We start from the raw sequence: 24,076 nt of genomic DNA on the forward strand, positions 1-24,076 counted from the left end.
ACTTGCGCTGGTATTTTATGCAGAAAATATTGTTTTTGGGTGTTTCCTGTTTCAAGAGTTACGTACATAAATCAATATGCTTTAATTTAAAAAATAGGCATTCAAGGAAATTCGTAGCAACTGCTTGAACAAAAAGTCAACCATGCATAGGGGAGAATCCAAAGTTCAAACAAACATATGTGCACCCAAAAGAATAGCTTAAGGGTTGGTAGAATATATAGAAAAAAATATATATTACAAGATGAATAATGAAATGTGTTCTTGACCAATTCCAGTTTTCCTGTCATTTAAAAAAAAAATGCAAAAGAAGAACGAGAGGAGGAAGAAGATAAAATCCAATTATTTTATAGATTTATCTAAGCTTTACCTATCTAGGACATAGACAAGGTATATCTCATCAATCTGGATAAAGCTATCTCATCAATCTGGATAAAGCTATTATTCTAATCAAGACATCATTGATATATACAAATTTTCAGCTCAATTTGTTTTTTTTGGTCTCATTCAACTCATCATCATGTAGCCAACAGAACAAGATCTTGGCCATATTGTCACAGAACTTTTGTTCTAGAAAATTTTTAATTAAACTAAGAATATAATGTTACAATAATGTAACAACCCAACACACTAGTGACATTATATATTTTGGGTCTAGGTTTGCACGACTTTAAAAACGTCATTAGGATTTAGGGCTTATATCTCGTATACTTAACTCCGTTGAAATCTGAGGTTTGCTCTGTCATCACCTGATGTTGGATGCGGAATGACTCTGATACTATTTATAACAGTTAACCAACTAATAATGTTGTCTACCTTGGGCATAGGCGGCCTGCACGACTTTTAAACGTGTCACTTAGGTCTAAGGTTAATTTGTATCCTGATGTAGAGGCAGAGGTGGAGGAATAAAAAATCAAAAAGTTATCGAAGAGTGACTACTGAAAAGAATTTCAAGCAAATTGAGGGAAAATTCAATAACCTCCAATAGCACTTATATGAAGACGAAAACATAAACTTTACAACTAATTAGCTAGGGTTAACACAAAACAAGTAATAATTAGTTTTAAACCTTTCTAACACTATCAATTAACCCAACCTAAGATCATTGTTTTAAAAGGCAGTGTCAGGACTCGCCCCGGGGCTCGCCTCGGGGCAGTGCAGTGACAAAACGCCCTGGGGCTAACGTGCAGGGCTTAGTTCCTATGAGGCTTACGCCTTAAGCGCCCAACCGTACGCCCTAAACACGCCTAACGCCCAACGCCCAGGGCTCGCCTAACAGTTCTTACACAAATTATATTTTAAATTCCTTAATTAAAATCATTCACCCTCATAATTGTTTAACAAAATAATGATACTTAATAGTTTTTCATCTATAGAAATAGAAGATTGGGTGTAACTCATATAACAAGTCGTAGTATTGGATATTTACTATTTGAGAACGTCGTGAGGGTGAATATCACTTAATTTGTTTAACAAAAACACATAGTGGAATTGTACATTTTCACTTGTCATTGGTCATAAGTCCTATGTATCAATCATATAATTTTATTTTTTGTTCATGAAGAAGTTATGTTTTAATTGTAATATTGATAAATTTTATTGATTATTTGCTTATAGGGAGATAAAATGAATAGTATGATAGTAATAGTGTTTTAAGAAACTGTATTTTTTTCCGTGTTTGAAAGTTAAAATGTTAGAATTGTTTTGCATTTCATAATAGCTTTTATTTCATTGTATTGTTTATACTTGTAGAATTATGTTATATATAATTACAAGTTATAAGCGGTGTATAATGGATTGCTTTGATCATTTTTTTGTGAGGATCAAGCGCGCGCGCGCTCACACACACACACATATACATACATACATACATATATATATATATATATATATATATATATATATATATATATATATATATATATATATATATATATATATATATATATATATTTACAGTTTCTTTTATTTTTTAATGTAATTTTACCTATTTAAAAATATTTATTGTAATTATATTATTTTAAGAAATACTAAAAATTAAATACCCATGGGGCTTACGCCCCGTGCCTCGAGGCTTACGCCTCGTCGAGGCGTATGTAAAACGCCCCGCCTTTTAAAACACTGCCTAAGATAGATCTACAAAAAGAAAAAAAGTATAGATTCAAATAGAATGAAGTAATTAGTCAACACAAGTAAACTAAATCTTGAACGAACTAATTAGCAATTCAATTACAAGAGTTCATCCAAGGAAGAAGAGAAGTGAACTGATAAATGTCAATCCCGCAAAGGGATTCTCTCACAAGAAAACTTTTCATCAAAACATCATAACCTAAACCCCTAAACAAGGTAGAAATATCACCATGTAGCTAATTTTAGAACCGTTAGTTTTAGGTTTTATCCGGCTCTTGTAAATAATTTAGTATTTAGTCACAACTTTAAAAAAAAAAAACAGGCAGATGATGCTTCTTTTTCGCTTCCTTCGTGTGTCCTAAAGGTCAGCTTTTTAGTTCAAAACATTAAGACACTATTTTATGAAGTTCAGGCTTCAAGTTCAAAACTTCAGGACACTGTCACAATGTCCTGAAGCTTACTTTTTTAGTTCAAACCCTTTTGACATTGTGTCTCAAAGTTCAGTTTGTAGTTTAAAACTTCAAGTCATTGTGTTCTGAAGTTTAAATATTTTTAGTCCAAAATTTCAGGGCACTATCTTTAAGTTCAGTTTTTTCTGTTCAAAACTTCAGGACACTGTATCCTTAGGTTCTATTTTTCAATTCGAACTTAAGGATCTTCAGCTTTAGTGTCCTTAATTCAATTCTTTCTTCAGTTAAACTTCATGGATATCGTATCCTGAAGTCAGGTTTTTCAGTTTAAAATTTCAGGACACTATGCCCTGTAGATCAGTTTTTCAGTTGAAAATTCCAGGACTCTGTGCCCTGAAGTTCAAACTGTGTAATTCAAATTTAAGTCTTGTATATCAAACTTCACACTTGTATATCTTTATTCTGTAGAGAAATTAAAGCCAACAATCTCCAAGCTTTCGTTGTAACTAAAAGCGGAGAAGTCTGGATAAGTTCTGGGTGTTTGCGATGAGAGTGACAGTAAGAACTTTCATCGCTGAAGGTATATGGAGTTGTATCAGTTTTGTGAATTTCTACTGAAAAGAAATGAGTTCTTTGACAGAGAGTGTTCTGTATCGTGAAAACAAATTAAGGGATGTAGAAGAAGACATAGCAAAAGAGAATGGGGTAAAGAAAGCGAGAAGAAAAGAAAGGGAAAAATTGGCTGCCCTTTTTTAAATGGTTGGTTGCAAATCCTTACTAAAGCTTAATTGGGAAAAGGACACAAATGACCATCCGGTCCAAACTATTGACAACCGAATGACCTAAGAAGCTTAAATGACATTTCTTAGCCTTTTTAAAATAATTTCATTTTTAGCCCTTTTAAACTAATTTCAGCATATGTATAGAAATTGTATCATTGTTGTATAGAGAAATGCATCAAATGTATAGAAACTATATCATTGTTGTATAAAATATGTACCCTACAGTATGTGTTTAGAAAATGTATCATTGTTGTATAATTCCTGTTTAATAAATGAATAATTAACATATACTTACTAATTATACACATATTATACATGTTTTGGGATATTTTTTGAAGGCTCAATCAACGTATACTTACTAATTATAGACATATTATACATGTTTTGGGATATTTTTTGAAAGCTCAATATGAATTTTTTTCGTCGACCTTTAAAGGCGACTTTTTGATCTAATTTTTTTGTAGTGAACCTTTAGTGGCGATTTTTTAATCTTAAAGTCGCCACAAAAATTCTGTTTTTTTTTTTTTTTTTTTTTTTTTGTGAGTGGGCTACTGGGCTAGCGCCTGAGAATAGTTTGAGCCAAAAGGCCGAATCATGGTATTAAGCCCAAACATGGGCCAAACAAATTCCTAATGGCTAGGTAGTGTCCTTTTCCCAACTTTAATAGCAATCCGAAATTGGCTATTTGTGCATTTGGCCCTAAACTAAAAGACTTCATAATTGTATGCTAAGTTAATGGGCTAGAGTTTCGACCCAATTACACAATAAAGATCCTAAACGGGTCATTTGCACTTTGTCCCTACATTTTTTTGTGCAGATTACCCTTCAAAAGCACTGGTCTTTAATTTTTGTCCCTTAAATTGGTGGTCTTTAATTTTTGACCTTCGCCTAATATTCCAAGGTTTTGGGTTCGCACCCCAGTTCAGTGAAAAAAAAAAGAATTTCACAAGGCAGAGGTTTGGATTCGCAATGCATGCAAAAACTCTACCTCAGGTAGAATTTTGAATGCAAAACTCTACCTGCAGGCAGAGTTTGCAAAACTTTACCGCACATGCAAAACTCTGCCTACAGGTAGAGTTTTGCATTCAGGTATAAGGCAAAACTCTGCCTTGGCATGCCTGAAGGCAAAACTCTACCTTAAGGTGGAATTTGCCTCAAAACTCTACCTGATCAGGCAGATCTGATCAGGTAGAGTTTGACTGCAAGCTCTACCTTAAGGTAGAGTTTCAAACTCTTCCTGAAGGTAACAAAATTCTGCCTGAGTTTTGCATGCAGGAGAAATTTCTGCCTTGCGATTTTTTTTTAAAATTTTTGACTGAGCAGGAGTTCGAACCTGAAACTAAGGGGTTCTAACGAAGGAAAAAAATTAAAGACCACCTATTTAATGGGAAAAAATTAAAGACCACCCTAAAATAAGGGCATTCCTGTGAAATTTTGTGTTGGTTTTTAATTTTGGCCCTCAATGCAAATCTTTTTTTTGCGTGGATTGCCCTTCATTTGGGGTGGTCTTTAATTTTTGCCATTCAAATTGGTGGTCTTTAAGTTTTGCCCCTCGCGTAACACCCCGAGGTTGTGGGGTCGAACCCCAGCTCAGTAAAAAAAAATCGTAAGGTAGAAATTTGCAAATCTGCCCATGCAAATTCTGCCTATTTGGGCCTTAAGGCAAAATTTGCATGGGCACAAGCAGAAATTCTGCCTGCGCCATGTAAATTCTGCCTGAAGGGCAAAATTTAAAGACCACCATTTTGAGGGGTAAAAATTAAAAATCACTCCCAGCGAAGGGTAATCCTGCAAATTGCCCAATGCAAATTACTTTCATTCTTTTGCACAGATTGTCCTTCAAAGGCGCTGGTCTTTAATTTTTGTCCCTCAAATTGCTGATCTTTAATTTTTGTCCTTCGGTAAAAAGGTGGCCGAAAATACCCCGAGGTTCTGGTTTCGAACCCCCGCTCAGTAAAAAAAAAAAAAAATCGCAAAGGCAAGACTTCGAGAAAATTATGCATTAAGGCAAAAGTTTTTCTATTTTTTTTTTTACTCGGCTGGAATTTAAGGCTTAACTTTTGCCCGAATAGGCCTAATTTTGCTAAGAAACTCTGTCTTGCGAAATTATTATTTTTTTGACTGAGCCGAGCTTGAAACCCAAAACCTCGAGATATTTTAGGTGATCGGCAAAATTTAAAGACCAACAATTTGAAGGGGGGGGGGGAGGGGGCAATTAAAGACCACCACGGAATAAGCGCAATCGTGCAAATTGCCCAATTACTTTTTTGCTGGCACAAGTTCATATTTTTGCACCATATTATCCCACAAGTTATGTTTGTGCCCTTATGAACTTATGCCCCGCTAGGTATAAGTTCGATTTTGAAGGGTAAAAATTAAAAACCAACCCATTTGAAGGGAAACGTGCAATTTCTTCATCCTAAACAGCTAGGTAGGCCATATGATCCAAGTGGGTAAACCTGTGACCCACAAATGAGGTTAGGTCAGGAGAATAATGTGCTTCAAATGTCCAAATGCTAGACAACCTAGTCAACATCTTGGTCAAACATGGTCAAACACCGGTCAACTCTAGGTCAAACTCTTCCTGAAGCCCTTAGATCTTCTTAAAATGTGCAAGTTCATGACCAACGAGATGAACTGCCGGTCCTAGTAGCGCATACGCAGAATTTCCCACAAGCAATGTCGATTGATTTTAATAATTCGTCTTGTAAGAGAGTTTGAGTTGTGTTGAGGTTTAAATTCATGTCCCAAATTGATTTCCATTATATTGTGTTCAAACAATGTTAGCCTATTGTGTACATACATATTATTCTTAAAATAATTTCATTTATAGACACATGTAAGGAAAGTTTTCTGCAAAGCAGTATCAAATGACATCTTAGTAAAGGGTGTCTCCGCTGCTACTCACCTGTCGTTGATCCAGCCGAACCACTGAGAAGAACGTAACGTTGACCGCCAACTATTGACCCTTGGCACAATGGTCACTCATGGTACAAATGAAATAGAAAAAATCACTTCTATCATACTATAAAGTTTGCTGGACTGGTTGTTTTAAGATCAATAGGGATTTCAGTATTGCAGGCATCAAACTTCAAAATCATCTTGGATTACTCTTTACTGCTTCTGTGATCCCACTAGAGCTGAAAACTGTGAATATAGGATTCTGTTTGTCTTGATTAAATAGGGAGGAAAATATAATTTAAAGGTCAATATAGGTTATACAGCACCTTCTTGGAGTAGCTGAAAAAGTTTCTTGATCCATTCAAACATAAATGTGGACTTGGTTTTGTCTTCTTTTTTCTATTTTAATTCTTGGTATTGTGAGGTTGGCAGTTCAAATCACCATTTCTATGTCTTAGTTACCAAATAGATATGGAAGATTTTAAAATTGGTGAAAATATTCAGGAATACTCAATTACTCGCAACTCAAAGAAGAGACCTGTTTAAACTTCACACAACCACTAATAATTACTCAATCAATGAACAATAGTACAAGTAAACAATGATCATGTCCTATCATGATATCAACTCATATGTAAACAAAAAAAATAAAATATACAAACACTCGAATCACAAGAAGCTCTCCGTGACAGAAAAAGTCATCTATGTATAAAAATACAGGAATCTAACACATGATACTAATAGCAATGGACATGAACATAACCAAGGCTGAAGCAAAGAAGTTCCTAGTGGCGGAGCTTGGAGGCGGTGGGGGAACTTGACCATCGCTTGGTGTCATGGGTGGAGGAGTCGTCCCCGGTGTGACCGGTCCAGTTGTTGGTGAGGATGATGGTGAAGTTCCCGCACCACCGGTAGGACTAGGAGACTGTCCAGATGGTCCCATTGATGGTGATGGACTTGGCGTTGACATTGGGGTATGGGACGGTGTTGAGGAAGGAGTCGGTGCAGGGGTCGGGGTCGGGGTCGGGGTAGGGACGGGTGATGGGGTAGGGGTAGGGACGGGTGATGGTGCGGGACTAGGAGTAGGAGAGGAAGCAGCGGTTACATTGATGGCTAGTTTTTGGCCAGCAGAACAATGTTGGCCAAAAGTGCAAATGAAATATTCAGCTCCTGTGGAATTGAGAGTGATATTGGCTGGTCCAACAGTTATAAGAGTAACAGGACCTGTGGAGCTGCAAGAATCGTATGCACTCTTTGTGACTTTGGCTACATCATGTGCTCCAGTTGCAAAATTGAACACTGCACAATTGAAATTGAGAAATTACAAGTTAATTCAAAGAATTTCAAGTATTGAGTTTCATTTTAGGAGTCAAAATGTCACATTCATGATGACAACAATAACTATCCTTCAATCTCAAGCAAGTTAAAGTCAACTATATGAATCATCACTGTCTGTGTCGCTTCATTTAAGCTCATTTCAGGTCAATATTGTAAAACTAAACATAGAAAGCACTAGAAGTTCTCGACATTTTCTAGTGACATATAAATCTCTGACGGGACTAAAAGACTCTCAGAAAGACATTTCAGACGTTGATGAAATGATTATTGATGACATGGATGGAGAATGCACATGTGAATAGTTAACCTTGATGGTTTTTCTCAAGGAAACTGCATAGCATATATAAAGATTGGTTTTGAAATCAAATCTTCTTTTGTTTCTTTTGTTCTTCTTTCCACAAGTTTTCAGAAGATTCTATAGCAACTAAGTTTTACTAGGATGAATGATCATGTACCCATAATAGAAAATAGGCGTAATTTTGATCTCTTAAAACTTTGACACGTTGATGGCTCTAGCATGACAAAAAGTAATTTTAACTACTCCATTACCAACATAGATAAGTAATTTCTTTTGAAATGAATCCATCGAATTTTTACCTCCACTTAAATAATATATAGATGCAATCAAAGCCAAATTAGTCATCTCTATACTATAAACCAACTACCTTGGTATCTAACTTTAAACAAGAAAGGAAAAAATATAGAGTTGCTTGAGCTCCTTCAAATCAGTTATATTGGAACGCCTAACTGTTAATTCAAGTTACCTTTCAAACAAATAAGATTCCGAATTTACTTATTTTTGACGAAGTCATGGTCGGTCTTACGACTGCTAATTGACACCTAAGGTATAGCAGTAACTATAATAAACGTACTAGCAACGACCTTTTAAGGAATTATTATTATTGATTAAGGACTTTCTACCGTTACACCACTTTTCAGCTATCTCAAATAGGGTGTTAACCATGTAAGTAAAAAAGGTCTCAAATATGTAACAATATACATACCTAAGGTATCACCAACTCTAAAGGTACGTCGTGAAGTCCAATTGGCATAAGTTGCAGGGCCACCTGAGGGAATTCCCCAGCCCGTACTATCACCAACCACATGATCAACTGCTACTATATTCCCCGGCAACACTGCCAAAATTACAGCCACAAATACTAGAGCAATTCTTGCAATTTTCATCTTTATGTGTTTTCAGGTAGCCCCAATTGAATCTTTCTTGCTATAATTTAACTTTCCTTTTTGTAGCTGTGGTATAAAAAAGCTGTTAAGTTTCAGAGTTCTGTTAGAATATTTGTGCAATACAAAGTTGTATTTATAGTTGTAATTAGTCTGTGGAAGTATCCAGGATGTTTCAGTTGAATATGTTGATAAATTTTGACCAAGACAAAAAGAAATATATTGAGCAAAATTAGGATAGTGGGTGGAATATAGAAAGATTTTTGTCCATACAAGTGGCATGACTGGGAGTTGAACTGATCCTTATTGGATGTTGGAACAGTTCCAATAACTCTGCCAAAATCTCAACTTCCTAGAAAATGAATATAATAGTACTATTAATATGTATGGGTTTAGTCTATCTGCACCAATTAGTCAAAATGGAGAAAAATTCATTCATACATGATATTTACATACATCCACGTGTTTTCACATTCATTTTTATCGTTAAATAACAATTACTTCATACACATCTTTACCATAACTACTTATTACTATACGACTACAGTAAACTATGCGAGTTAAGTATCGAAAATTGTGATGCAGTAGTCAATGAATTCTATGGAGAATTATAAGGTCTTAGATTCATATTCCAATCAAGATAAAAATAATATAAGTGAATAGTATAAGTGATTTACTTTCCCTATAGAATTAGTCGAGATACCATGATTATCAAAAAGATTATGTAAATAAATATAAACACTGTATATGAATAAATTTTAATATCTATCTCTTGATAAGTTTATCTAGACCAATTAATCAAAATGGAATGGGCAAGCTCAAGGGTCAACTTCAAGATACTTGTCACGATGCTAGCACAACTTGGTTGACGTATAAACCTCAACTTTGAAATGTCTAAGTCCAAGTCGTCTTTATGTTTTTTTATTTTTTTATTATAAACACTGTATATGAATAAATTTTAATATCTATCTCTTGATAAGTTTATCTAGACTAAGGGTGTCAACCGGTTTGAACCGGAACCGGACCGGCAACCGGTTATAAAACCGGCCGGTTTTCGGTCTAAAAACCGGAACCTGACACCGGTTCCGATTCAAAACGTCCAAAACCTCTTCTTCTTTTTTTTTTGTATAGTATATATATATTATAGTATTATTAGTATATTGTAGGTATATTTACATATGTTATATAAGTTTATAAGTAAGGTTTATATATTTACTGACTAACAGACTAACAATAAGTCAGCAATACAGCATATACGTATATATATATATATATATATATATATATATATATATATATATTAAGTTGTATGCTTAAGTTATACTACATATACCTAAAATATAGTAAGAATATACTTATATATATCAATATACTTAGGTTATATAACTTATATATATATATATATATATATATATATATATATATATATATATATATATATATATATGTTTAAGTTATATGTATAATATATATTATAAGTATATTTTAGTTATTTTTCAAGTATATAACTTTCTAGTTTTTAATTTAAGTAGATGTATCATGTATATTATAAGTATATTCTTAGTATATTTTAGGTATATTCCTAACTTAATATAAGTAAAAATGTGAACACAAGTAAATAGAAGAAAGCTCAATGAGCCATATATTTTATTCATTCTTGGATAACATTTATTTGCAAGTTGTAGTTTTATTTAACTTGCAAATAATACATGAGTTGCAAAGAAATAGTAGAATAATAAAATCACTAATTCTCAATCATTTGGTTAATTTTCCCCATATCATATTCGGCCATGGAGATATCTTCAAAGTCTTTCATTTGGTCCGGTCCACTTGCTATCAAATCTTCAATCTCTTCCTCTTCGCCTTCCTCCGCTTCTAAGTTTTGGTTGCGTCTCTCCGATCTACTCCAATCACGAATGCACACTAGTACTTACAAGCTAAAGCCGGATAAGGAGTGTCTATGGTCTCCAATTTGTTGTCTTCCCTGGCTAAATGCACTCTCCGAAGCCACGGTTGATACTTGAACCGTAAGGATATCTCGAGCCATTCTTGAGAGTATCGGATGACTTGCCTTGTATTTCTTCCACCATGCTAAGACGTCCAGCTCATCTAGTTCCTTGATATCCACATTTTGCTGCATCAAATAAAAGTGATATTCATCAAAGTTTGCATTACAAGAAGGAGTTGGATGTGAATGTAAAACTTTTAAACCCGACAAGCCCTTTTTGCTACTTTGAGAAGTAGTAGGGCGTGGAGCAACGGGTGTAGCATGTTCTTCCAAACTAGAATAATGAGTAAAAATTTTTCTAAACTCATCATCAATAGCGGTTTCGGCTTCAGCTAAAGATGGTTGAACTCCCTCTTCAATTTCTAAAAATGTATAAATTTGATCAACCAATGCTTTAGTATAAGACACTTTTAAACAAGGATTTAAAAGAGAACCCAATATAAATAAAGTTGGGATGGGAAAAAAATACTTCTTAAATTTTGTTGTCATATCAAAAATAGCCGCTTGATAACCGGGTTTATATTTATATTCTTGTAAAACTCTAGCTATTTCTGCTAAGTAGGCTAAAATTCCGGTTACTGTGGGATAGAATTGTCTAGAAAAAGCAAGAGTTGCATTATAAAAAAATTCTAAGAGTTCAACACATTCCTTAACATCTTCCCAATCCGTAAAATTTAACCAATCATCACTATTAATATTATATTTGTTGTGAACTTGTTGTATGAGAATCCTATACTCATATGCTTGTTATAGCATAATGTAAGTGTAGTTCCACCTAGTCTCAATTTCTACTTGAATTTTCCTAGGTCTAAGGTTATTTTCCATACAAGCATTCTTAAAATCTCTAATTCTTCCCCTATTAGCATTACAAAAAAGAAACGCAACCGCGTCTCTAACTTTTTGAATAGAATCGTCAAAACGCATAAGACTATCTTTAACAATTAAGTTTAAAATGTGACAACTACATCTTACATGAAAAATATTTCTTAGCGGAAGGTTTAGTTCTTTTTTTAAAAGACAATCGCCTTTGTATTATTAGAAGCATTATCTAAAGCAATACAAAGTGTTTTTCTATAAATGTTAAAAAATCTCATAATAGTAGACATTGAATCCGCTAAAATTTTTCCATCGTGACGACCTTTTCCTTCATCATATAAAAAAGTTATAATTTTTTTTGCATAACCCAGTTGTCATCAACTCAATGACATGTAATAGCAAAAAAATCTAACTTGTTAAAACTAAGACCCAAATCAGCGTTAAGAGAAATATTACAATTTAAAGAATTAAATACATGGCGCAAATAAAATCTATATTTTTTACAAATCTATAACATCCGCTCTACAAGTACTTCTAGGAATACCCTCAAATAACAGATTATAACAACGTTGAATATAAGTAGCAAACCCCAAACCCGAAGGAAAGGAAAATGGCAAACAATCATAAGCTACCATTTTAGCTATTTCTACACGCTCTTTTTTCTTGTCATACTTAAAATTTTTACCGGTTCGTGGGTCTATCGTCATTTGAATACCCCCCCACATTTGAACCCGTTTGCTCTCCCCAAACATCCATATGTTTCTTTCTCATATGACCATTTAGTGTACCCGTTCCACCATCCTTACTAGTTTCTTGCTTAAAAGTAAATATTTGTCTACATAGGGTACATTTAGCTGTTTGGCTTTTCCTATCCTTAGTCATAAATTTCCAAATTTTAGCGGTTGACTTACGAGTTCTAGGCGGTTTGTCTTGTGTATGTGATTGTGCAGGACATGTATCTCCTATGGGATTTTCGGGGGGTTGTGTTTCATCATCATCATTATCAATTTCATTAAAAGTATCGGTATAATGTTGTTGCATTGCCTCATGACCTAAAAGTGGATTATTTCCACCAATATCAATACCTAAATTAGGTGTTTCTTCCAAAAATGTTTTCTCATTAAGCCCACGCCTAACAATACCATTACTACCGGCACCACGTCTAAATTTCTTCGCCATTATTAAATAGAATTAATTTAAATCACACTCAAATAAATCACAAGAAAATGAATTGCAACAAATTAAATTGCTATAATTAAATTGCGTAAATTAAATTGCGAAAAATAAAGATAGAGTTGGAACGAAGGTACCAAATTGCCGGACTAATTTCCAACAAAGTGAAGGCGGCTATAATTGCAAATCCACCAAAGCTACTTCGGATTGTTGCAAAATCACCAACTCCACCAACAATATTATAATTGCAAAATTAATAATTGAAACTATAATAAGACTTTATAATATTTATTTGAGAGAAATTTAAAGTGGCTAATTGCTGCAAAATAACTATATTTGAGAGATTGAGATTTGAGAGAAAGAGAAGAGTGAATTGGTGTGGATTAAAATGGAAATGGAGAGGGGTTTATATAGGGGTGGGGAATGGGTTAAAGTATTAAAAAAAAGTTTGGGGGGGTTTGGGGGGGAAAAAAGAGTTGGGGACCGTTTGGCAACGACCATTTTTGCAAATGGACCGTTGCCCAACGGTCCAATTTGGGCCCAATACGCAACGGCTACAAACTAAAAAAAAAAGAAATTAAATTCCACCGGTTTACCGGTTAACCGGATCCGGTTCCGATTTTACCGATTTCGGTTTCAAAAAAATTGGAACCGGACCGGTACAAAATATACGATTAACCGGACCGGTATAAAATATACGTTCCGGTTTTACCGGTCCGGTTACCGGTTTGAACCGGTAAAACCGGACCGGTACAAAATATATGATTAACCGGACCGGTATAAAATATACGTTCCGGTTTTACCAGTCCGGTTACCGGTTTGAACCGGTAAAACCGGACCTGTTGACGGGCTAGACCAATTAATCAAAATGGAATGGGCAAGCTCAAGGGTCAACTTCAAGATACTTGTCACGATGCTAGCACAACTTGGTTGACGTATAAACCTCAACTTTGAAATGTCTAAGTCCAAGTCGTCTTTATGTTTTTTTTTTTATTTTTATTATTAAAGAAAAAAAATACATCTTCATACTATGTAGGAAAACTTTAAGAAATTCACAAAGTTAATAGATAAAACAATCATTTTCGTAAGTTAACCGACATTTAGGTAAATCTTGATACAACTACTTAATCAATCAATTTGGCCTAGTGTATATCACCAAAACTTTGATCTATTTCTGTTACATCCTTACAGGACTTTCACACCTAATCATGACGAAACTCACTTGTAGAAATAACGTTTGCATGATTAGAAGAAGAATAATCAAAGAGACTTAATCAAAAGGGGCATCTTATCACGTCTTTGAAGAACAACTTTTGGTCGACGAAAAACATCATGAAGTATTCCAATACCTTACCTCATTACCTTTTGGGATAATGTTCGAAATTGTGCTGCACTATTCGAAGTTGTTCAATTTTAGGTTTCATTATTATTTCTATTATTATCATTAGCAAATCGTCTCAAGTTTGATACTGTTATCAATGAAACTTCAGCATGAAATAGGTAAACTTTACGTGTCAAAATAATTCGAGAGAGAAAGTCCAAATTGATCCTTTTAGTTTCGACTATGTTTTAAAATCATTTCCTATTGGAGCTCCTTTAGGGGTCAAGAAATGAAACTTTTTCGTAACGACGAGATTTAGATTAGAGATAAAGCATATTGGAGGGCAAAATGCACAATTTGAGATAGTACAAGAGCAAACTTGACATATTCACATTATCCATTTAAACATGTGGAATGCATCTACCATCCGTCGTTTGGAGAATATTTGCTTGAAGTAGGGCAGACCTAACTTAGAAGTTATGGGTTCACATGAATTAAGCAACTTTTGCTGAGACTTAATTTGTATGTTGATTAATAAATGCACTAATAAATATCTATAAGTGTTTGACTGTAGATCCAGATGTTAATGTAAATTCATCCGTTCATTTTTACTTGTCATGTCTCGCTTCTCGAGAATCAAACTACATAAACTTTAACCAATATTTTAAGATGTATTATTTTTATTATATTAATATGAGAAAACTTTCAACTTATAATATTATTCGTATAGTTTTCAAACATCTAAATTGTAATTTTAATTTATTAAATTAATCTAATTTAATTAACTTTGAAGATTAGTCAATTGACTCTCGAGAAGCGAAACGTGACAAGTAAAAGTGGAGAGGTAGAATATTAATTTGAGATTATTTTAAAAACCTATAAACTTCAAATCTTGAATTTGTCTCTACATTGAGGTTGAAAAAATAATATTTGAAGTTAGTGAAAAAAAATTGGAAGGGAAAATGCTCTTTTACAATATTCGAAAGGTGGCCATTTCCATTGTATTGATCCACGCGGTATCTATAACTTGTAGTGGAAATTTGTCAGAAGAATAAAATAAAAGAATCAAGGAATTCTAAATAAAATAAAAGAATAAAGGCATTCTTTTAGAATCTGATCGGTATTCTTCATAGTTTCTGAATCTAATGCCATTGCTACGTTATTCACATGATGATAATCTTCAATCGTGGCTAATTATCTTAATTTCAGAATTACAAATTACCCTTACATAATAAGTATAAGATATGTTAAATCTATGATCATTAAGTCAACTGTCAATTCTAATTAGAACGATAACACTCCTTTTTTGTCAAACGCAAATTCAAGAGCTACAAGAACAATAAATAACTATACCTCAATTCCGAACTAGCTGCGAAAATACAATTGCAAAAAAAATTAAGTCTTGTATGCAAATAGATCACTATATCTACCAAGTTATACTGTTTCTCATACTGCAAATTTCGATTATTAGGGCCCTACTCCTACCTTAGTTGTAAGGACTATAGAGCTTAATCTAAGGTCTGAACGTTCAAAATAAAAAAGTATTGTACTCAAATCATTTGAAGCCAAGCATTTTCACGATAAAATTCCAAACTAGTCGCTTTGCAATTAATTTCTAGTCATATTCTTGTTGAGTTTACTTTTCAAGATTCTAGATACTTTGCAGTTCAAATTTGACTATAGAAGATTTCTAGATCACAATTTATATTAATTTGTTGGTTCTCATAGGTGCAGATCAATTATAGTTTTAACAAGTAATTGACTCATCAATTGAGAGTTTTCAATAATCAGACCCTACACGGCCTTGCTGTATTATTAAATTTTGATGACCAAAATATAAATATAGACACTCCCATCTCACAAGCAAAGTTTCAACAATGATAGTGCTCAGTTGTCTACACATAATTAGTCAATATTTTTGTCTGATCAAGAAGAAAATAAAGAGCTTTCCTACGTTTCTGTTTAGTTATTTAATTATTTTAGCCTTGCTATAGAGTACCATAATGGCTAGATGTGCTGTAAAAAGATGTCACCGCCTAAGCATGAGAAAATATAATGAGCGGAATATAACGTGTGTTTTTAAGTGTCTATTACATAGATAAGTTAATCACATAAATTATACGGTTTCCTTTAATAATGCACATCAACCTCCATTGGAATAAGACTGAGATTTTACAACTTATTGAGGCTAATGCGTATAATTAAAAAAATGACATTTTTTAAGCCAACAACTTTTTAGGAGTCCGTTTTGGCTTGCCCCTCTCCTTAGAGTCAAGTGGCTGAACGCCCTTTTCCTCTTATTAGTCAGATAGGTTTGAAAATCTTAATGCAGACAAGACATATCTCGTTGAATCAGTCTAAGACTTGAAATGGAGTGATTAGATTGATTTCTTTCTTCAACTTAACTACGTAATGGGTGCTTGAGAAATATACATAAATTTTTTAAAATTTAAGACCGAAGTATTAATAGGAACACTATCATGTGCTCAATCAGTACAAACTATATTTCAAGTGTCTATATAAATAAAATTTACTAACAAGTTTAAAAAATTGTCTTACTCAGCCTATGTAATAACAAGAGTTTAAGTTCTAACTTCTACGCACACTGACACGTATAGATTCTTTACCCGTCAAGTTAAGTTGACGAAAAACAAATGATTTTTCAATAACGCCTATATGGTACCTAAAAGATAGCGGATAATCTGCTATAACTACGTAAATTGAACTGTTGGTGTAGAGTTTCTATATACTGTCAATGCATATAACTTAAATCTTAATGAGAATATTAAGCATCTGCAAGACTAAGACCAGATAAACCAAGAAAGAATTTATTTCATATATATACTGATTGTGCATTGCTGAAAAATTCAAAAACAATCAGCAACCTCTATGATCGACTATAGCGATGAAGATCTAAAGACTGCATTCCTAATGTTGTTGATGTAGCAGCAGTTTCTACACTAGGAAATTCGATACGCTAATCTGGTATTTCGTATAAGATGAGATCAAAAATGTTGTCATAACCTCGACAGCAGAACTGATATTGATGTTGTGATTGCTATCGCTGGCAAATAATACCCTTGAGCTTGAATTCCCTGAAACATTGTATGCACGTAAAATGGTAAGTCCACAACAATATGTGACATAGAATCTGTGGTATAGAGTAGAGTAGAATAGAACACTAAGGGGTCGTTTGATTGCTGGTTAGGAAGTGAATTATTCATGTATTAAAACCAACATAACTAGTACGGTACCATGTTTTTAACTCCCTCCGCCCATTTTATGTGACACTTTCCTTTTTAGTCAATCCCAAAAAGAATAACACTTTTTTATATTTAGAAATAATTTAACTTCAAAATTCTCCTTAAAACCCTTAGGGGTCGTTTGGTTTAAGGTATAAGCTGGGTTATCCCAGCACTAATTTTTATACCATGTTTGGTATAAGGTATAAATTAGTGCTGGGATAAATTTATACCTTATACCAAACATGGTATAAAAATTAGTGCTGGGATAACCCAGCTTATACCTTCTTAACCCACTTATACTAGGATTATTTTATACCATCTTTTAGATGGTATAAAATAATCCCAATAGATGGGATAAATTAGTCCCGGGATTATAATCCCGGGATTAATGAGTCCTTAAACCAAACGACCCCTTAGGGCTCATTTGGTTAGAAAACAAGTTATCCCGGGATTATTATTCCACCCTCAACGTGGGATTAAAAAACACTATAATCCCGGGATAACTAATCCCGGGATTAGTTATCCCGAGTTTTTATTCTAACCAAACGTGGAATAAGGCGTTACTAATTTTTTATCTTAGGACTATTTTTGCTTATCCATCATACCAAACGAGCCCTTAATGAAATGATTTACAATCACACAAACATTCAATGCTTGTTTTAGACCAAAAGTTCTAAAAGTCATCCCATGTTTATTAAACTCCGTGCCCAGTCAAACACCCTCATATAAAATGGGATAGAGGGAGCAACATTTTAGTTGCTATGCTATAAATTTCGGCAAACCAAATACAGTGTTTGGTTACTAATTTACATCCCCGTATAAATAAAACATGTATAAGTTATGAGTCAATTTATGTATTATTTTATGCAGGTTAGAAGATGGAATAACTAATACGTGAATTAGTAATACATGGCAACTAAACTTTTGCATAAGTAAACTCTGCATTACTAATAGGTAGCACAACTCTAACCAGCAACAAACGACCCCTAAATGAAGAGCATCTGCTATGATGGTTTCATCTTGTTAAATAGACTAGTTGAGATATGCTCAAGATTCATTTATCAAGTCTCAAGATTCTGAAGGAGTATCTTAACAAGAATGAGGTTTCTTCTAGTAAAGTTCAAGTAGCTGCACGTATCGGGTACCAAAAATATAAAGGGCAAAAGAACCCAAAGAAAAAAGGAAGAAAGAAACAGAAGAACAGAAATGCAGAAGAAATGAGGGGCAAGAGTGATCCACTTGGATCCACACGGGCATAGCTGCATACGGTTTCTATTCATCAAATTGAAAAAAAGCTAAGAAAAAAAGGGAAAAAAGAAGCCAATTAGGGACAAATCAACTCAAAACCAGGACAAATCTAATTTACCATGAAGTGACATCCTCATATGTATGAATAGAAGTAACAGGGAACTTATCGACAAACAAAGACTACCTTTCATGAAACATGATAGTTCCAAGTGAAAGCCCAGACAAAGGAGCAGGAGCGAGGAGCGAGAAATGAGAGGGAAGGAAGAAAAACTGGCTTCCTCCAAAATGATTAAGGACTAGAGCAATCCAAAATGGAGTAAAGTTGTGTTATCATTGATAGGATAGCTTAGCTAATGCAAAAGCTTCTCAAACACATAAAATGCCCAATCATCACCTGGATTCGATAGCGGAAGAGTAGGAAGATGACACGTGAAGAGTTGACATGAACTTACTTCAGTTGTTTGTTATCTTTTTTTTTTTTTTTTTTTGGACAACCATGGTAGTCGGGCTAGCTTGTGCGCAACTCGACTAATTCCATAGGATACCTGCAACCTCCTACTAGTAGCAACAAGTACTGGGTAACTCTATGTCTCTATCCACCAAGGCTTGGACAGATGGGGAGGCATTACCTAGTGCTTTCTCTCCGTTGATATTTGAACCTGAGACCTCATGGTTCTCCTCAACCTCATTGACCACTAGGCCACACCTTGGGTGCTTGTTTGTTAGATTGACACACTTATGAAAGACATGTCCTAACAAAAGAAAGCAGCAGATCCACCATACTTCTGCTTCCGCGGTAAACCTATTAATCTATCTCTTCATAAAGTACATGGAGGCATATTTTTCAACAGGTTCACCCCAGACTAGTCAACTTATCATCACCTCTATAATGCTCCCAAAGGAGAAAACAAAACCTAGTAAATCTTAGTGGAAGTCCCATTCAAAATCCCCATGCCTAATTTCCTTAGACACCAAAAACATACTATCCATGCAAAAAATAGGCTCAATACATCACTGATAAATACCAGACCTGAAAAGACAATTTAAACCAAAAGCTTCAAAGTGATGAATTTTACAAACGTACTTGTCTTCCTCTCTTCTTTCCTTTCCTTTTTTTTCCCCCTCTGCTCATTTACTCTTTCTACAGAAGTTCTAAGTGACAGAACTGGAAGTTTTTCAAATACTTATTTTAGATACTTCCACATTCATCTTTTAAGTTCATTTTGTATATCCATTAAGAATTGGAGATCACCGTAGTTAAAGAAGTGTTTGAGCCGAGGGTCTATCGGAAACAACCCCTCTATCTGCAAAGGTAGAGGTAAGGCCTGCGTACATCCTACCCTCCCCAAAACTCACTTGTGGGATTACACTGGGTATGGCGTTGTTGTTGTCATAGTTAAAGAAGTCAGGAATGAGAAAAATAAAAGTATCTGCTCATATACATCTGTGAATCAAATGCAACACTTTTTCATAAGTCTGAACCCCTTTAATATGCATTAATTAATATTACTTTCTTTTTAACAAACCGGGTGATCAAATTATTGATTGAATTACTTACCCACAGAGGCATATATCAGGTCACTAAGACAAAACACATGAAGTTCCAAAATATTTAATTTTCTTAGTTTTCTTAGTTCGTTTACTGCTTTGCAAAGAACTTCAGCTACACTTACGATATTAGCAAGCATTCAACTCCAACTCAATACATTCATGTAGATGTTTCCAGCATATTTACGACCTGCTACACATTGAACCCATGCATCTTCTCTATGCTTGAACATGAGGTTAAATTTCCAGTATAAGGGACCAACCAACGTGTCTTCTTTTCATTTTCTTTATTAAAAGTCAATTAAGATCACATATTTCTAAATTATGGGTGCTACACATGATCCAAAACTATATGAAAACACTTGGGGTGTCAAATGGGCAGGTTGGGCTGAATTTGGGCGGGTCAAAATGGGCTGAGTTAATAACCCGCCCAAAGTTACTTGGGCTGAAATGGGCTAAAGCGTGGGTCATAACCCAAGCCACCCCAGAGCTACTAGGTATGTTGTTGTTGTAATGAAACTACTTCTTTCTTTATTAGGGCTATATATCACATATCAAATATAAGAATGTCTTTTTGAAAATATTTTGACAAGATTTTCCCATGGGTCAGCTACATATTAGCCCAATTTTTTTATGGGCTGAGCTAATAAATGGGGCGGATTAATGACCAGCCCAAACTTGGAGGGTCATGTTTTCATGAGCTAATTTTTTCACTCCTAGAAAACACTATGCTCACAACATTTCGCTCTTTATCCGGAACATGAAGGATGACCAACGCACAGAGGATTGATTCTAAAAATAAAAAGATTTAGCAACCAAAGCAAACATGTTCATGAAGACAATAGAGCCTCATACCTTCAAAGACAAAAGCGAAGATGCAGCTGAAATATCTTGTAGCCCAGGGAAACCGATATCATAAGATATACTACCATCAGCTTTGTATAGTCCGAAGTTCTTCTCTGATGATTGACCTGGCTTTTGATACTCATTGAACAGTGCAAAAATATACGCCTTCAACATTTTTTTTGGCCTCATAGGAGTTCCTTTTCTTTTGGCAAGCCTTTTGCGCAGATTATAATTATACGTCCTAGCATTACCTGGCGTGGCAGCAGGTTCATTCTCGTCCCCATTAGACGCCCAGCCTGTTTCAGTAACTATGACTTCCATTTTCCGAAAACCAGCATCCTCTAGAGCTGCATACGCTGCATCAATCTGAGCATCGAGCAAGTTATCATAATGAAGGTTTGTTTTATTGTCAACAATTCCTTCATTTGGCTGAAAAAGAGCATAATTTATGTCTATTTTATCTGAGTTGTACGTGTAAGCCAAAAACGGATAAGCATTTAAGCAGAACGGAGATCCGATCTTTGAGAAGAAGTCTAAAAGTGGCTTCATCAACTCAGCAACGCCATCTTTAAATACACAAAAGGACGGAGGGAACGAATCGGCAAAAACAGCCTGCGAGTGCGCGGTCGATAGCTGAACAATGTCACTTATCCCGAGCTTTTTCGTCGCATTATATACATTCTTTACAGCATTGAGAAGAGCTACCTCCAGTTCATTATCGCTACCCCCCAAAACTTCATTTCCCACAGCGATGCCAACAATGCGGGTCTCAGGAAGGAACGCCTTCACGTTATCTTTTACCCAATTTAAAGCATGATCTGCATTGGCACCCATTTCTTTTACAAGCCCGTTCGGAAGTCCGATCACCAGTTCAAGACCAGTCCCTTTAAACGCGTTAAGGACACTGGGTTCCGCATCGTAAATTCTAACATTCTTAATTTTTGCTGCTCGAAGGAGTTTAACCACTTTATCAGGTGAAGGAATGTTATCTGCAATTCTCCCATAATTAATCCCGTACGTTCCTGTGAACGCTCTTGCAGTCGGTTGAGCTAAAAAGAGAAGGTCAAAAAACACTAAGTACAAAGAAAAAGAATAAGAAAACTAGTTCAACACAAAATTATTTCTATTAACTCGGGTCTAATGTTACAAGAGATTTAACCAGCGTGTCAAGCCAGAAGAATCGACTTGATGCGATAAGTGGTCGATAAATTAAAATCAGCATAGACTTGAAGGAAACTTCTTCAGTCAATTTCTAATGGAAGCACAATAAATAAATCAAACAACAATTTGCCTATTCATCAGTTATACAGCTTAATAACCTTATACTACAGAAATATAAAACTACAGAAATCAAGTAAATACACCAATCCATTCTCATAAGCAAAGAAAAGGCAGCCAACAAATTCCACTGCAGAACGATGAAACAGAAATAGCTGAGTCCACACACACACCCCCAAATTAGAAGATCCAGTTGATATTATTACATGAACAAGTAATACTAAAGTACATAACCATATTTCATCAAATCTACTTAACTATTTACCTGTTTTCCAAACAGCAGGCTCACAAAAGAAAAAAAAAATCAAAGTGCCAATATTAAAAAGAGAACCAAAAAAACCCGAATTAAAGCAAACAAAACAGATTATCATTCCTAATCCAATACATGAAAAACTACAACAAACCCATCAAATTACTGGGATTGATTTCTCAAATGGTCACTCAACTAATAGTTCTTATCTCAGAAATTCACCTTTTCTTCTTGATTTCAATTTTCTCAACAAAGAAAGTGACTTTTTCAGATAATAACTATTAGTCGAGTGACCATCTGAGAAATGAACTCCAAATTACAATCTCCCATAACCAAACAAAGCACAAAAAAAAAAATGTGCACAAAAATGAAAACTAAGCTGTACCTTTATTTGTGAAGATCACCAATAACATAAAAGACATAGAAACAACCCAATTAAAGCAAAAAAAAAAAAAAATCATTTATAATCTAATATATGAAAAACTAAAACAATCCCATCAAATTACAGTCTTGTACAACCAAACAAAGCACAAAAAAAAGTGCTCAAAAATGAAAACTTTATGAAGTTAAGTTGTACCATTATTTGTGAAGATCAGCAATAACATAAAAGAGATAGAAACAACCCAATTAAAGCAAAACTCATTCATAATACAATAATATATATACACAACCAAACAAACAAAGCAAACAAAAATAAAACAACCCCATCAAATTACAAACTCCTACAACCAAACAAAGCACAAAAAAAGATTAAAAAAGTGGACAAAAATGAAAATTAAGTTGTACCATTATTTGTGAAGATCACCAATAATATAAAAAGGAATCTTAGAAGAATCAATCTAATCTCCATCACTTCACTGCACAACCTAAAAACAACCTTCCAAATTTTCAAGAAACACAAAAAAAGATCACTCTTTTAGCTTCATTAACCATCACCCAATACACCCTTTTAGCTTTTCTTAAACCCCACAATCATAAAAACACTAACTTTCAAAATTCTTCATTTTTTTCAAGATTCTTGATTATTATTTTTCAAGATTCTTGGTTCTTGAAAGTGGTGGCACAAGGAGGTTTCCGGTGGGGTTTACTAGTGCGTGGGTGGGTGGGTGGGCAGTGCAGTGAGTGTTTGGGGGTTTTTTGTTGTGAAATTATATTCAGACAAATAAGTGTTATGTAGTCTAAGGTTTTGAATTACATGTATTTGGATTTGAATTTTTTCTTTTAAACTTGGAAAGTGTGTGAAAATATTCTCGCTGTAAAATTACTGCAGCTAAAAGTTTGTTCCACGCGGTTTATGGCATGTATCCTGCACGGAAAGTGCTGTTTGGTTTTCTTTTTGAAGCTTGAATAAATCATTTTCCTTAAAGAGGTATTGGTTTGTATACAAATTGGGCAAAATACAAGCAATTTCTTCAAGATATAACAAAATCCAGATTATACATGGAGTGTCCTTATATTTATAGAATTTAAGAGATGACTTTTAGAATAGTCAATTTAAGACATCTTATATTACAAACTATCTAACACTTCCTAAATGTCAAGGTTTCAATTAAATTTTAAACATTAGGTTAATTTTTGCTATATAACATATACATACCATACT

At 34.3% G+C, this 24,076-nt stretch overlaps 2 protein-coding genes across 3 annotated transcripts; both read right to left on the minus strand.

Moving 5' to 3' along the window:
• Positions 1-6,761: 6,761 nt before the first annotated feature.
• LOC132603162 (cucumber peeling cupredoxin-like) lies at positions 6,762-8,866 on the minus strand. Its single transcript, XM_060316088.1, has 2 exons — positions 8,563-8,866; positions 6,762-7,519 (listed from the first exon to the last, which is right to left on the minus strand). The coding sequence occupies exons 1-2, from the start codon at positions 8,741-8,743 to the stop codon at positions 6,945-6,947; spliced, it is 756 nt and encodes a 251-aa protein (XP_060172071.1). The 5' UTR covers positions 8,744-8,866; the 3' UTR covers positions 6,762-6,944.
• Positions 8,867-16,872: 8,006 nt separating this feature from the next.
• On the minus strand, positions 16,873-23,614 carry LOC132603164 (glucan endo-1,3-beta-glucosidase 11-like). 2 transcript variants are annotated; one of them, XM_060316091.1, is made up of 3 exons: positions 23,260-23,614; positions 20,955-21,994; positions 16,873-17,153 (listed from the first exon to the last, which is right to left on the minus strand). In XM_060316091.1, exons 1-3 carry the CDS (start codon positions 23,321-23,323, stop codon positions 17,076-17,078), a joined length of 1,182 nt encoding a protein of 393 aa, XP_060172074.1. In that variant the 5' UTR covers positions 23,324-23,614; the 3' UTR covers positions 16,873-17,075. The 2 variants fall into 2 exon arrangements, with proteins under 2 accessions (XP_060172074.1, XP_060172073.1); XM_060316090.1 differs by lacking the exon at positions 23,260-23,614 and adding an exon at positions 23,051-23,215.
• Positions 23,615-24,076: the final 462 nt, after the last annotated feature.

The sequence above is a fragment of the Lycium barbarum genome, chromosome 7 (genome assembly GCF_019175385.1).
Source record: "Lycium barbarum isolate Lr01 chromosome 7, ASM1917538v2, whole genome shotgun sequence".
NCBI classification, from domain to species: Eukaryota; Viridiplantae; Streptophyta; class Magnoliopsida; order Solanales; family Solanaceae; genus Lycium; species Lycium barbarum.